General features: G+C 50.5%; 1 protein-coding gene across 1 annotated transcript in view; it reads left to right on the top strand.

Annotated features, from left to right (window-relative positions):
* Positions 1-15085, top strand: part of SEMA7A (semaphorin 7A (JohnMiltonHagen blood group)) — a 47022-nt gene that overhangs the window by 18469 nt on the left and 13468 nt on the right. The window contains exons 2-7 of the mRNA XM_090028559.1: positions 9075-9208; positions 10195-10230; positions 10752-10847; positions 11727-11811; positions 12508-12618; positions 14629-14768. Coding sequence (XP_089884685.1) covers positions 9075-9208; positions 10195-10230; positions 10752-10847; positions 11727-11811; positions 12508-12618; positions 14629-14768 — 602 coding nt within the window. The remainder of the gene's footprint in view (positions 1-9074; positions 9209-10194; positions 10231-10751; positions 10848-11726; positions 11812-12507; positions 12619-14628; positions 14769-15085) is intronic.

The following is a 15085-nucleotide window of genomic DNA, read 5'->3' on the forward strand; positions in this document are numbered from 1 at the left end:
CATGATCGGGGGCAGCAGGGCAGGACCTACAAGGAGAGGCTACAGGACCTGAACCTGTTCAGCCTTTGCAAGACAAGGCTGAAGGGGGACCTGGTGGCTGTCTTTAAACTCACTAGGGGGGACCTGCGGGGTTTGGGAGAGACCTTGTTCCCCCTAGTGCCCCCCAGGGTAGCAAGGAATAACAGCCACAAGTTGCTAGAGAGTAGGTTTAGACTGGACATCAGGAGGCGCTACTTCATGGTCAGGGCGGCTAGGATCTTGAACCAACTTCCAAGAGAAGTGGTGCTGGCTCCTACCCTGGGGGTCTTTAAAAGGAGGCTTGACGTCTACCTGGTTGGGGTCATTTGAGCCCGGTTTTTCTCTCCTGCCCAGGGCAGGGGGTCGGACTTGAAGATCTACAAGGTCCCGTCCAACCCGACTTCTATGAATCTATGAACCCATGAAAAATCTTTTTGTTATGGCTGCACAGAGCAGGAACAGAGCTTAATCCTCAGATGAGTCTTATTAGACTCTGAAATAGGAAGAGAGATCAGGAACAGCCAGCAGAAACCAAATTGCCCTAAGAGATCATCTTGAATAGTGGAACATCAAGGCCTTTAAAAGGAAGAGACAATTGTTAACACTTGTGAACTGGAAAACAATGATCCATTAAATCTACTGACTTCCTCAGCTGTCTGAGCAGTAATAGCACAGCTACTGTGCTATGGAAAAAGCATTGTAGCACGGTGCTTCTATTCTGGGCAGAGAAACGGCTTCCCTGCTTCACACGCACACGCTGCACGCCACCCATGCACGCACAGGACCGGTCCAAAGGTACTTGGTGAACTGTGTACCTCAGCACCCCCACCACTTCCAATATAGAGGAAAATAAGAAGTCTAGAACGAACTTTTACTTCTGAGATCTTTTCAGAGGTCTTTCTCGCGTTACCAAACCAAAGGTCTGAGACCAAAATGGAGCCGTAGCCGGCCAGGGCTGTTATTTAGAATGATGTTCCTATTTTGTTTTGCATATAATTTTGGCGCCCCCAAATTTTGGCACCCTAGGTGACCACCTACTTTGCGTAATGGTTGGAGCAGCCCTGTGCATGTGCACACTCTTTTGGGGGGAAAGGAGGTTCATTTTGTATGTGAGAAAATATGGTAGCTTAATTTGTGCAACTCTCCTATTATATGTGTGTTTGTGTGTGTGTGTATATATGTATATGTTCCTTCATAGTAAGGTGCAAAATCATGTCCTCTTGGGATGGGTTGCTCTGAGTGAGTTAGTTAATTATCAGATTCACTCTTCTCTTGTGAGAACACCTCTGTCTGCTTCTCCATTACCTCACCCAACAGACGCTCCCATGGCACATCCCCTTCTTGGCTCCTGCTCTGTATTTTTGTTGTGACACAGATCGCGGTAGTCACCCCGTTTCCCCTGCAAAGCACAAAGCTTTCTTTTCATTTACCCATTTGCCCTGCGTGCTTAGCAAATGAGATGACAATCGCTCCCTTGATTCTTCTGCTGACTGGGGGTTTTGTGTAAAATGAAGAAAATGCCAGCCAAGAGTTCAGAAAGAGTTGATGGGGCATTAGAAACTGGAGTTGAGCACTCCCAGGAGGTAAGGGGCTCTTTTAGATATTTCAGGCTGTTCCTGGAGCCACAGCTCTTCCACTCTGATTTCCTTTGGCTGAGTTTGATTCCCTTTATCTGGTACTGTCCGTTCTAGGCAGTGGGTTGAAAAGCAGCAAGTGGTTTTGGTACATTTTCATCTCCTAAATCTTTGTCTAACAAGGTTTCCTCAGAGGGATATCTCTGTGCTTTACAGACTGTGTGAACCAGGATTGTTCACCTATCCCTGAATTGCAGCGGTCTCTGGGGTGGATCATGATAGCCCCTGAATGCCTGTAGCTTTGCATGACTAGCATTGAAATGAAACTGCAGGAGGAATACAGAAGTTGCTTTATCCTGGAATTTGACCAGGATTCATTTTAGCACAGAAAGCCATAGGATCTCCAAAAGAAAACAAATGGACAAGACTTCAACTTTTATACTTGGTCTATTTATGTTATGTATACACTCCCCATGTCCCATAGTGTCTTGAGTGCCTCACACTCTTCACTGGAGTTAACCCCATTACCCTCCCTGTAAGCCAGGGCAATGCTGTTATTTCTTCTTTTCCAGACAGACTGGGTGACTTGCCCAGGGTAACATCAGGAGGCTGTAGCAGAGCAGGGCCTCAGTCAATGCTGCTGTCAGTTAAGTGCCCACCCGTGGGTGCTTTGGATCCCAGAAAAAGATATGCTTCCACTGTAGCCCTAAGAGGAGGAGTTCACACTCACCCCAGGGCCTAGGATTCATATTGATTAGCTGTGGGAACTGAACTCCCTGCCAAGCAGTCAAGCAATCCGAGTTACCCTTAGGAGAAATATAGATCATTTCAGTCTTGGTATAGGGCAGTGACTTTTAACCTGTGGTCTGTGAACCCTGGGGGTCTTCACACTATGTCTAAGGGATCCGCAAGGGATGAGCGTGATCAATCAAAGGTATGTGAATACCCACACTTACAAAGGGGTCTGCACCTCGATTTGACACTTCTCAGGGGGTCCACAGATGAAGCAAAGTTGAAAACCATTTTGTATAGGGCCTCTAACCTACCTATTCAGACCACTGTGACACTGAAGTGGAGGCTTCAGCAAGGATCTAGCCTTTAGGTGCGGAGCTGGAGGGAAGAGCACCAGCGCCACTTCAGCAAACCACTAAGATTCTTCTCAGAGGTCCCCATGCCAGGTCCTTTTGCTGATGAGAGCAAATACAACCACAAGTAAAGTTTCTCTGGGTTTGGGCTAGAAAAGTGTGAATATTTTTGGTTAGGCACCTTTACTGTGCTCTCTGGAAGCAGCCAGTCGAAAGGAAAACAAACAGTGCTTGGCGCCAGCAAATGACTGTTTTCATCCTAGCTGTTTGGAAGAGAAACTAGTTGTTTCCTTCTATTTATTGCCTTGTTTTCCAGCAGGTGGGGGGGGGGGCAGGGGAGGGGGGAGGGACCTGGTGGCTGCCTACAAACTTGTTAGGGGAGATCAGCAGCAGATAGGAAGGGTCCTATTCCCCCCCCAGCGCTACCTGGGGTGACGAGGAAGCTGCTGGAGAATAGGTTCAGGTTAGGGATTAGGAGGCACTATTTCACTGTCAGGGTGGCTAGGATCTGGAACCAACTGCCTAGAGAAGTGGTCCTCGCTCCTACCTTGGGTAAGTTCAAAACGAGGTTGGATGAACACCTGTCTGGGGTCGTGTGATCCCAGCGTGTGCTCCAGCCAGTGGCAGGGGGTCAGACTAGATGATCTATTTAGGTCCCTTCTGACCCCAAACTACTATGAAACTATAATTTGTTGTAAGCATGCAACATTTATTCTTTTTGCAATGAAGGCAGGCTATAATATACATGTGTCTTTGCCTTTGTGTAAGGGGCAGTGTGATCCAAGGTTGGGAATGGAACAAATTAAATAGTAATGAATGATATATGAAAAATAGGCCCTTTTGCTGTTGGTCAGCTGTCCAGGAAAAGAAAGAAATGCAATGATTTAGTTCAGCAAAATGCTCTTCGCCTGAAATTCATTAGTATGTTGCTGACTTGTGAATAGTGGCAGTAGGTGTTGACGTGGATCAGTTATGTGCACCATGGGATGAGATTCAGATTGTGGATTGGATGCCCTCTGCTATTTAATGCATAGCAATGCAGATGGCATGTAGAGGTGTCAAATCTGAAATTCACAGTTTGAAATTTAATGAGGGTGGTGGCATGTTCTTTGTGATTTCCAAATTTGTTTCCTGTAAATGTTCAAGCTTAACATTTTGCTTTTGGGAGATCCTTCACACCAGCAAGGCTTGTTTTGCTGGAATATTCACAGCAAGCGAAGGTAAAGAGGGGAAGTGTGAACAAAGTTGGGGCAAACTGATTGCAGATGCAAATACATACTCAAGGGTTTGTTCTGTTTGCCCAATGCTACTTAACTGTCAGGGCCACTGGTTTCTACCTGCCAGTGAATTCATTGAGGGTCTTTGCACCAGTCACTTAGTCTCTGTGCTTGGGCACTGTGGGTGGCTTCAGGTTAGCAATAGCATGGCAAGGGGGAAGGAATTTTTCTCTAGTTGTAAATGGTGAGCTCCATGGAGCACTACTTGCCTGTAGTCCCTTGTGCAAGGGTGGGGTTTGCAGCTACAGAACACCCTGTTTCAAAGTCTTGCTGCATGCAGCACAATGGCTAAAGTGATTTGCATTGGCCAACCTGGCTTACAGTTAGCTGTGGCAAGCTTAGCTGCTGGGAAGTGGTTGCTTGCACTGAATGGTGGCTGGGCTAATGAGAAAGGTGGGAAGGGTTGAGCAGGGGAAGCTCAGGCTCTGGAAGGGAAAGGCAGAATGCAATGTAGACTGAAGCTGCCGTGTATGTTTAATACAGCACTTCTTGCTTCTGCAGATGGCAAGGCCATGAGAACTGCCATGTACTGGGCCAAACCCTTGGTGCATCTAGCCCAGTATCCTGTCACAGCCAAAGATGCTGCTTCCCAAGAGGTGGTGGAGAAGAGGGTTTCAGTGGAGAGTGTTTTACATCCTCCTCAAACCCCTGAAGGAGTTGGGGACTAGGGTGGTACTGATCTCAGTGCCGTCCTTCCTCTCTCAATGTGGCCCCCAAGCCTCCCCTGCTAAGCGTGGGGAAGATCCTGTTCCCAGTAACAACCCTTTCCCTGGTGTGGCAGGACATGTACAGTCTTTCCTGTCTCAAACAGTGGCAGTGTTGGGGGATGACCAGGGCATTCCCAGAACTTCCCAGCATCTCCTCTTCCACTGCAGCTTCCAGCATTCAGGTCATGGCTGGGCCTCCATCGGCCACTCTGGTGCAGAGAGCACCTGCATTTAGGGATCATGCACCTTTGTCATGCCATCTCTGTCCTTAGCCTGCAGATTTAACATGAGTTCTTCAGTTGTAGCGGGGAGTGGGAGCATTGGGAAGGGCTGGTGTGGTGACGGAAAGGATCCACACTGCCTCGGTGATGGTGTTGCCTGCTGCTGTATAGGGAAGAGGCTGGCAGCGCCTAGGACTCTGGCACTTTTGGGGTCTTGGCGGGGTGCTGATGCAGCAGTGGCTTGCTTGTAGCTGGCCCCAGCATGACCATACTTTGGAGGGTGCTATCACAGCTGGTGTCTTGAGTGGCACAGCTAGGGCACTGCTGTGAGGAAGTTCACTTTTCTGGAGTCCCAGATGCTCTTGAGGAGGAAGCCTGCAGAGCACCCAGCAGCCTGTAACCCTTGGCTCCATTAAACCTTTTCTCCCTTTCTGCTGGCCGCGGCAGCCACGCTAGGCAGGCACTCGGCACGCTCAGTGCTGGCTCATCGGTGCTCCAGGCAAGGAGGAATTTCTGGTCGTGTGCTGCTTGGCCTTTACAGATCTGTAAACAGAGACACGTGCCATGTCAGTGATTAATAGCCTCACCCTGGCAGCTTGTCCAGGCTCTATCATCCTTGTTCCGCATAATATGCTTGGCTGCTGAATTAGTTGCTAACTGGAGTGGACCCAAGGGCAGCTCTGCAGAAAAGCAAGCCCTAGGAGTGATTTATATATATATAATTTTTTTTTAATGCCGGTACTGCAATAAGAGACTGGGGAGCTGACTGCCTGTGACATGCCAAGCAAAGGCAGCACCAAGACAAGCTTCTCCCATCCAGGGTTGGGTTGTTAGCCCAGAGGGTAGCTGAAGTGCTGCAGATCCCTAGTAGGTAATGGACAGCAGGATCTTCAGGGCAGGCAAACTGCTTATGCTAGAGCTTTATTGCAGCCAGGACACCCCTGAAAAGTCCTGCCTTCCTGGAGGGGGTCTTAGGAGCATGGAGCCCTTTCAGAGCTTGACCTCTAAGCCAGTCAATACAATAAAAATACCAATTAGCCTTATCTAAGTCCATACTTTCTTGCACCCCATGTGCCCCCCACATAAGGCATGCATTTAGCTTTGGGAAGGAAGAATGAAGGTGGGGGGAAAAGATATTTCTTTTTCAGCCATGGCTGAATGCTGGCTGCAGGAGATCCTGACTGCAGCCGCTGTGGTTGCAAGGGGGTTAACACTAGCTCTGACCCTGGAGACTGAACTCTATCCAATCCCTCCCTGAGGCTGGCAGGGGGAGAAGCAGGAAAGGCTGCAGCATCTCCCTGTTTCTGTTCTTCCATTCTTCTAGTATTCCAGGAATGAAACATCGGCTTCCCTGCTCAAGATGCACATCCTAATTTTTTTTTTTTTTTTTTTTGAGGGGGGGAGGGTGTGTATATGCGAGTAAATACAGTAGTTGGATGTTGTTTTAGGGGCATCACATAGATCTTCCCTCCCCCAGTCTGGGAACTGCTACGCAGTGCACACTTGCAGCCAGCTTCTGGAGAAGGCTTCTAGCCATTTCCATATTGTCCTCTTGCAGAAAGGCAATTTTTTGCCCTGCATCTCAGCCTTCTCAAGAGTCTGCGTTAGCAAGATAGAGCAGGAACGGCAGGTCTTTAAGGGGCAGAGTGAATAAAGAGGAAGGGAAAGAGCTGAGCACAAGAAGATTTCTCACAGATCTGGGAGACTGGCTGGAACGATCTAGTCTGTAGCAATCTATTCAGTGGGCCTTGCAACATGCTTATTTAACCTCTTGCATGCTGGCAAGGGGTAGGCTGAAGGATGCTGGCCCAGGGTGTAATGGTGTTTATGCAGGGAGTCCTCTCTTGGAGCAGCTGCGTGCTTGGTCACGCATGAAGCTGCCCATCGCCCCGACTTGGGGGCAGGGGGGGTCATGTTTGTGGCCCCAGCTCCTCTCAGCTGTAGGTGAGAGCGGAGCACAGGATAAAGGGATCCAGCAGCAGGGTGGAGGCACAAAGCCAGCTGTGACGAGAGAGCTGCTGCCCCAGGAGAGAGGAAGCCCAGAGCCTGGCTCTGAACCTAGTGCAGCTGACGTAGCTCCATCCCCCTGGCAACTTGTGGCTCCAGGTGTGGGACTGAGGGCATCCCGGGAGGGGCGGGTGATTACTGAAGCTCAAGGTGATCCTGAGGATTCCCCGTCCTCTCCTTGACAATGCTGTCCCAAAGGGGAGGGAACTTTGCTTCACCCCGGCCATGGTGCCAATGTCCTCTTGCCCTAGCTGAACAGCGGCCGTGTTCAGCATGGAGCCGGGGCTAGATGAGGTTTCTGCAGTTCCTCTAGGCTTGTTCCTCAGTGGCTTCCTCTTCTTCCTCCAGGCCCTGGAGTGTTATTTTGCAGAAAGGGAAGCTAGCTCTATGTGGGGGAAGGGAGAGGTCTCCAAGCCACGGCCCAAAGATTGGGGGGGGCTGTTTGGTGCAGAGAGTTTCGTGATGCTCAGTACGTCTGCTCCACACTCACCAGTGAGGTGCCTTGTTGCTGAGTCTGGAGCAGAAGGTGCAGGTTTCAGGGGCTCGAGGGAACCTTGCATGAAGCACATCTTTGCTGGGGAAGGACAGGGTTGGATCAGCAAAGCGAGACAGGTCTGATGGTTAGTGCCATGGGTGGGCAAGCAGGGCCCTGGCTACTGCTCACAGGGAGGAGGGCACCAGAATAGAGCTAGGGGGCACCTCTCCTCTTTCCCTCCATGACAAACACCATCTAAGCAGGGGCTCTGGCTCCAGCAATGGGGAGGGCAGAGCGGGGTTGGCGGCAGCAGCTAGCAGAAGCAGGGCGCCGCAGGGGGAAGGGGTAGGTATCAGAGTTAATCCCCTTCTCTCCTTTTTGCCGCTGAAAAAGTGTTTTAAGTGGCTGCACAACACACATTGGCAATAAAAGGTGGTGACATCTGCATCCCACAGCAGCAAACCTTGTGCCGCTGTCCCGGCACAGTGCAGTGCCAACATCCAGGGTGTAGAGCGGGCCGGTTACACCTCTGGCAGCAGCCAAGGCACTTACCCCTCTGCGCCCAAGTCCTTGTATCCACCCAGCAGGGCTAGTAAGTGACCTGCTTCCCAGGGTTTGCAGGGCCCCCAGCTCTGGGCTCCTCAGCCTCCCCAAAAGCAAGAGCCAAACACTCAAAAGCATTTAAATGCCTAATTCCCATGGGTTCCAAGGAGATTTGTGTGCCAAAGTACCTTTTTGAAGATCTGAGCCCAGCTTCCTCCCTGGGCAAAGAGGCAGATGGGCAGAGGTAAGCCAGTCCATTTCCTGCCCACTCTCCATGGCGTTCTTCTTGGCAATATGGAAGGGGCTGCAAGGAGCAGCACACGCAGGTCTGAAAGGATCAGGAACGCACTTGGCAGTTAGCTCTGGCTGGGCAGGAGATCAATAATCCGGCCACTCTGGAGTCTGTTGCTGGTCTCGTGTATCTCATTCTGCCTTTCGAGTGCCTCCTTTGACACATGTTTCTTCCTCCTCCCTTCCATCCTCTCCTGCTGGGGTCACGGGGAGATGTGGCAGCCCCTCTCTTCACCTCTTGCCTCCCTCTTGGCCATGTGTTTTTTAGCTCTGTAGTTTTGTTTATGCCAGAGTCCAAAGTGGGAGGCATCAGCTGGCAGGGCAGGAGTGAGAGAGTTTGCTTGTGGCAGGCAGAGAGAGTGTAAAGCCCCAGCTGCTGGATCCACAAGCTCTGTTGTTGTGCAGGCTGGTGCACAGTGCGGTGGGTCTGGGCTGGGCTGAGCGTCCTCATCTTTTGAGTGCACAGATTTTTGCCTAGGGTTTTCTCTGTTGATCCCAGTGGTGAGATTGGTGCAGGGTATTGGGGCTGTAATACTATCCCAGCTCTGTATACCCTTACTGGGCAGAACTGGAAAGCTGCCTGGTTTCCCTGATGCTTCCAGCACCTGGTCCATCAGCCAACTTCATAGGCAGGATTCCTGACTGCAAAGCTCATTGGTTGGACATGACCAATGATTCCAGCTGGCGGCCTTGTCTTTGACCTATTTCTGTGTTTGCAGCTGCATTTATCTCATATCAAGACTGCCTCTAACCAAGAGGGTTGGATGTGGCTGAGCTGTGTGTGTTCCTTATCCAGGGCTCCCATCTCTGTGTCTGAGACCATTCTTGCTGGATCTGCACACAAGCCTGATGAATCCTTTTCTCTTTGTTTTCTAGGGGAGAAACGGTTTTCATATGAGAAGAGCGAGGCACAGACAGTCTTCTACCATGAAGATGAGCACCCTACTCTTCTTGTTGGAGGAAAGGACAAGCTTTATTATTTTGACTTTGAAAACTCAGACAACTATACAGTAAGTAGACTACACAGCCACACATGATTTTAACTTCCCAGCCCTCCCATAAGTCATTCAGCACTGTCATTCCTTAGGGTGCCATTGGGGACACTGAGTCGCAGAGAAATTCGGTGGCTTGCCCACTTTTCCCAAGCAGATCAGTGGCAAAGCCAAGAGTAGAAAGCAGGTTATTAGACAGTCTCTCAATACTGTGCCTTAATCCTGCTCTATGCTGGTCCTGTCCAGATGGCTCAGTGAGGTCACACTCCAGGGTCTGTGATGTCAACATTCAGAACTGCTGAATCAAGTATGATGTCACATAGACTAGATGGGGATGTCACTGGGTCGAGGGAGAGCAGTGCTCAAGGGCAAAGCTACCAGGATGTCACTCTTCTGGTTTCCCATTTGGAAGTGGGAGGACCGGGCTTCCAGAGATGGCATGAGGCAGGCAGAAGGGTGTATGAGGGTGGAAGGATTTTTACCTTTCTCCTGCTTTGGTCTTTCATGTGCCAAGCACAGACTCCCCCTTCTGCGTTCCTATGTTCAAAAGCCTGGATAACTCTGACAGCTCCAGGCCCTCCTCCACCTCTCTCTCCCACCCAGCCATTGGTACCCACCTCTCAATGACCTGAGCCTTTCCCAGCAGCCTTGGTCCCAAAATGCCTCTGAAAGTGACTTGACCTGATCTATCCAGCACCTCCAAATACTCATCCTAGAGCTCCTCACTTCTGGAAAGACCAGATTTCACTTCAGTTTATCCCTCAGGATCTGGACACACATCCTTGCATGCTTTGAATGACCAATTCCCATGTGAGAACCATATGGGAAGTGCTGAATTTCAATGGCTAATTACTCTGCCATGGATACACAACCGACCGGTCTTCCTTTCTGGCTGAGACTGTGGGTGCCACATGAGCTCAGAGTGTTTAGTCAATGTTGGCAATTAGCATTCAGATATTCAGAGAGGGAATGAATTAACATGAGGCTCTTTCTTCCTTTTTCAGGAGGACTTCTTCCCTGGAAGAGCACCAGAACAGTGTGTAAGTATGGAGGTCTAGTTGGGTGGGTTGGTCACACTGGGGGATATTATGAGGCTTCCCTGAGCTGCTTGTAGGGTTGCTGTCCCATTTGGGGCTGGGGCTAAAAAAATGCTTTGGATAAGATGGAGCTGAAAGGGAGCCACTTGGAGATTGGTTAAACAAACCATGATCAGAGAACGTAGGTTTAAGTCAGGGAGGCTGTTTGTAGGAGGGCTATCATTTATTGAGATGGTGATGGATGGAAGAACTGGATTTCATTAGTGTGAGGAGTATTTATGTAAAACTGAGTGTTGATGTGAAATGTCTAAATAAGTTAGCTCTGTACGTGAGAGTAGGGCCTAATCTGGGACACATGGGCAGTGATTTGTTCTCCCCAGGTAAATTCTCTGGTACAGTAACTGAGACGAGATGATTTGTGAAAGCCATTAGCAACCCACATGGAGTATGTGCCTGCCAGTGGTCCAAAGGTTGGGCCTGGAGTGGGCGGGTATCTACCATTCACCATTGCCTTTCTTTTCCAGGGTGACCAAGCCAATTACCTCACATTCATTGAAAAGGTCAATGACAGGATTCTAGTGTGCGGGACAAACTCCTGCCAACCCACCTGCTGGCACTGGGTAAGCCATGTTTAATTCTGCTCCCTTTTCACCACTTCAGGCTAGTGAGAGGAGAACCTAGGTCTTCTCAACCTTTGCTCGTGTCTTCTCCGCCAGGTCCAGCTTAGGGTCTCAGTGTATTTCGAGGCGATAGCACAGACTGGGAGGTGGCACAGAAGGGTCACCTGCCAGAGGTGGGAAGAGAGCCCAGGAGTCCTGACTCCCAGGTGCTTGCTTTCACCTATGGCCTGGTGGGGAAGATGCTGGACCAAGAGACCCAGGTTCTGTGTCCGCTTACTTGTCTTGTGATCAGAGCAAATCGCTCCACTCTTGCCCAGCCTGTGCAAAGGGGGTGTTGATTACACTCCTCTTCCCTCATAAAGTTTTCTGTAAGGCTTCCGAGCCCTTTCTGCCCTGAGCTCTTTTTTTTTTGTAATCTATCACTGAATCCATGATCCCTTCCTGGCAGAGAAGTTTGGTCTGTACCAGAGAACAGGACCACAGCGTAACTCTGAGCGCTGATGGGAGCGCTCATGGCAAACACTGGTTTAGTCGACATGTTTGCCTCCATGAACAGTCTTCCTCCAGGCTCGCTGCGATGCATGTTGGTTTCTCTGACGTGAGAACCTCGCAGGGCCAGGGCGATACCTGGTCTCACAGGAAACATGCATTTTGCTGAGCTTCCTGGCTTGCAGCGCAGCCGGGTGTTGTATGGAACAATCCCAGCCAAAGCATGACCAGGTGTTAGTGGAGCTTTGCTCCCATGCTCCCTAGAGAGGACACTGGATATGTGGTGTTTGTGCATTCATCTAGCAGCTGGGAAACAAGAGGTGGCTATTTTCTTTGGCAGAACACCTGTGGCAGGTGGTGACTTTTAATTATTTCCTTTGTCATCCCAAGGATAATCGTCAGAAGAGCTTTGCAGGAGATGGGAGGGGTTTGGCTCCTTTTACTCCCGGTCAGAATGCCCTCACCCTGGTTGATGGTAAGCGCAAGCACTTGCATCTCTTCAGCTTATAGCACCACAGTCCTGGAATGGCTTTCTGGGTTCAAATTTCTTTTCACCTCCTCATTTTAGGGCCCTGGTCTTCTTTCCATCCCTTGGCACTAGGCCTTGCTTAGGCACAAGGGAGAAAGGGGCAGTGGGGCAGGAAAATTGTTCTCTTCCTAGTCTGAGGCTGACGTTAAGACATCTCTACAGTGTGGTGGTGGGGTCCCCTCTGTGCATCTGCCTCTCCCCTCCACGTCCACATAACGGGAAATGAGGGCTATCGGTAAAGGCTGTCTTCATTTACTTCTTTCCCTTTCTGAGAGGAGACGTTTGCTGAGTCTGGCCCAGGAGTCCAGAGCAAAACAGCTGCTGCATCTGTCCTTTACTGGTCTTCTTGTAGGTAGTTCCAGCATGGAGGCCATGGTAGGCCTGGTGGGCCATGAAAAGTTATTTCTATGCTAGTGGTTGGACCTTTTTGACTAGGGGCTGGTAGTGATAGGAGACCTACTGGCTGATGCAGGGCAAGCCTCCTCCACATGGTACTTGCTGATGGCTGGGTGGGGGGGAGTGGGGAGGGTGCAAAGAGTTGTTCTTGAGGACCATTGGTTTGGCATATTCTATCAAGACTGAACCAGTGGAGGGAACCATTGAAAGAGCAGTTGACTGGATGTGATCCTTCCCTTCCCACAGGCACAGACATCTACTCCACCCACAAGAAGCATATGCACAATGGGAAAATACCCCGTTTTCGCCGGGCCCGGGGGTCTGGGGAGCTTTACACCAGTGATACAGCAATGCAGAGTGAGTATGACGGAGGACTCTCAGAGACTCTCTAACTTGCACCAGTGGGGAGATAAATTGGGAATGTAAGGCTGTTGCCCACATCTCCCTGCCTTTCCCTCACCTACCCCACCCATAGGGGTTAATCCTAGCTCCCCCCAACATCCTCTGTAGGTCAGTCTAGGGTCCTACAGTAGTCACAGTTGCATCGCAAGGGATCAGGGGAAAATTACTCTGGTAAAGCACTGCATGCTTGGGAGAGGACCGTGGAGGCAAAGTAGCTTCCACACAATATTGCTAGGTTGCTTGGGGCATCAGAGCAACGCTAAGGAGGCTGTATACTAGCGCAGAGGAAGTCGAAACATTTGCCAACTTGCTGTCTTCTGTGCCTGTTGATAACCTCTGGTCTTCAGGCTGGAACAACCCAACTCGGATCAGGGTTGGGTGGGCACAAGGACCCGTCTGCTCCTGCTGCTGTTGCTTCCGTCTGCCCCTGCCTGGGGAGAAACTGCTGCTGCTGCAGGCTGCTGATGTCCCATGTCTGCAGGCTACATCCAATGGCTCCACAGGCCAGATCTAGCTCAAAGGGCGTAGGTTGCTGACTCCTGGCCTCTGGCCTACAACACTGATCAGCATAGTGCCCTGGGCAATGCTCGTGAGAACAATAATTTTCACGTTCTGTTTGACTCAAACTTGGTTAGCAAGGAGGAAAACAAACTCGCTTGAGCTTCTCTAGCAGTGAGTGTATTGGGCAAGTCGTCTCTCTGCCACCTGGACTCATTGCCAACATAGCAAAACCTTCGACTCAAGCCTTGGGGCCAGGGTAGAATTCTTCCTCCTCGAGGCTGGTGAGTGTGGGAACAGAAGTAGCTATTTAGAAAGCAAAAACTGCTGAAGAAGCTGGACACCATGTCTCCTGTATGACTGTGGAGGGAAATGCTGTTGCTTAAGAGACCTATGGGGCTGCAATTTCTTTTCCGTTGGTGGCGACAGCAAGAGCCGAACTTCCATTTGGGGCCAGGTGGTTGAGACGGTGTTTGTAGAACCCAGAGGCTCTTCCTCCTCCACCACGAGCCTTGTCATTCATCGAAATCTGGAAGACATCCTCCTCCCCAGCTGCTGTTTTTCTTTTAAAGGGGAGAGTCGTGTTTTTTCCCACCTGACTTTTTTTTTTTTCTCCCTGTGGATCAGGAGTGAGGAGGAGGCTGGCATTGGGGGAGGCAGGTAGGGTTGTTAACAGAGAGGATTGGAGTGGAGGGGAAAGATGAGGAGGCCTCCACGTTACACTTCCATGTGCCCCTGGCTCTGGGCCTCTCCCTTGAGCATTGCAAGTGGTGCTGGGCCGGGAGGGAAACCTGCAGCTTTGGGGCAATGGGATTTCTGCACAGCTAAAGTACAAGGAGGAAGAAAAGGGCAGCAAGTGCAAAATGTCTCGAGGGAGGAGGAAACGAGGGCAGAAGCCAATAAAGGAGACGCCTCCAGAGCACCGGGGTGCCTAACGCAATCGGGCCATGCTCCCCACCACAGGGACATGAGCTAATGAGGCTCAGGTGTCACATAATTCCACTCCCAGCACAGGGCTGACTTCATGGAGCAAGAGATGGATATTAATAGGCCTGTCTCACCACCACGAGTATTGTGGGCCTTCCCAATTCCACACAAACAACCTGTGCAAAAGACCTCTCTCCTGCTGGGACTTCTTTTCACACTGTGGTTTTGGGTTTTCTTTTTTTGTCCCCGATGCATTAACAGAACAAATTGCCTCTGGAGCTAACCGGCCTCAGAACTCGGCTGAATTGATCTCTAAAGTTGTAAGAAGCAGCAACCTGCTGGATCCAGAGGCAGCTCTTTATTCTCCCTTCTCTCCACCATGGGTCTTAGCAGTGCAGGCAAAGAGCTTGGCGGGCCGGTTTCATGTGGGAGCCATTGCTTCTGTTCCCTTGTGGTGCTCCTCTGAGTGGCCTCGCAGCAGAGTTTAGTCTCCAGACACGTCCGCCCGGCCCTTATGTTTTCATGGCTCTTGCCTTGCAGACCCACAGTTTGTCAAGGCCACTGTCATCAAGCGAGATGCACCCTACGATGGCAAAATCTACTATTTCTTTCGGGAGGACAATCCCAACAAGAGCCCTGAGGCACCATTGCTGGTCTCCAGAGTGGCACAGCTGTGTAAGGTACGGAGCAGGCAGGACGTGGGGGGTGAGTTAAGAGATGCCAACTGGTTAAGCTGATTGTGTTGCCCACACAAATGTGCCTGCACCTGGGAGATGAGGAAAGCAAGGAGGGTGCACCTGCCATTACAAGTGAGGCTTGGAGATGGAGGGAGAATGGGGATTAGAGGAAGGTGGGTGGGAGCTGGAGCTTCTCAGGCCCTTGGTAGGAGGCTCCTTCAAGCTGATTCCAGATGTTGGGGAGATGATGCGGGACAGTACCCAAGAAGCTTCTTTCTATCACACACATTGCACTGCCTTTGGTGACCCTTCCCACCATA

This window comes from Crocodylus siamensis, chromosome 15 (genome assembly GCF_052110815.1).
Source record: "Crocodylus siamensis isolate JL-2025a chromosome 15, ASM5211081v1, whole genome shotgun sequence".
NCBI classification, from domain to species: domain Eukaryota; kingdom Metazoa; phylum Chordata; order Crocodylia; family Crocodylidae; genus Crocodylus; species Crocodylus siamensis.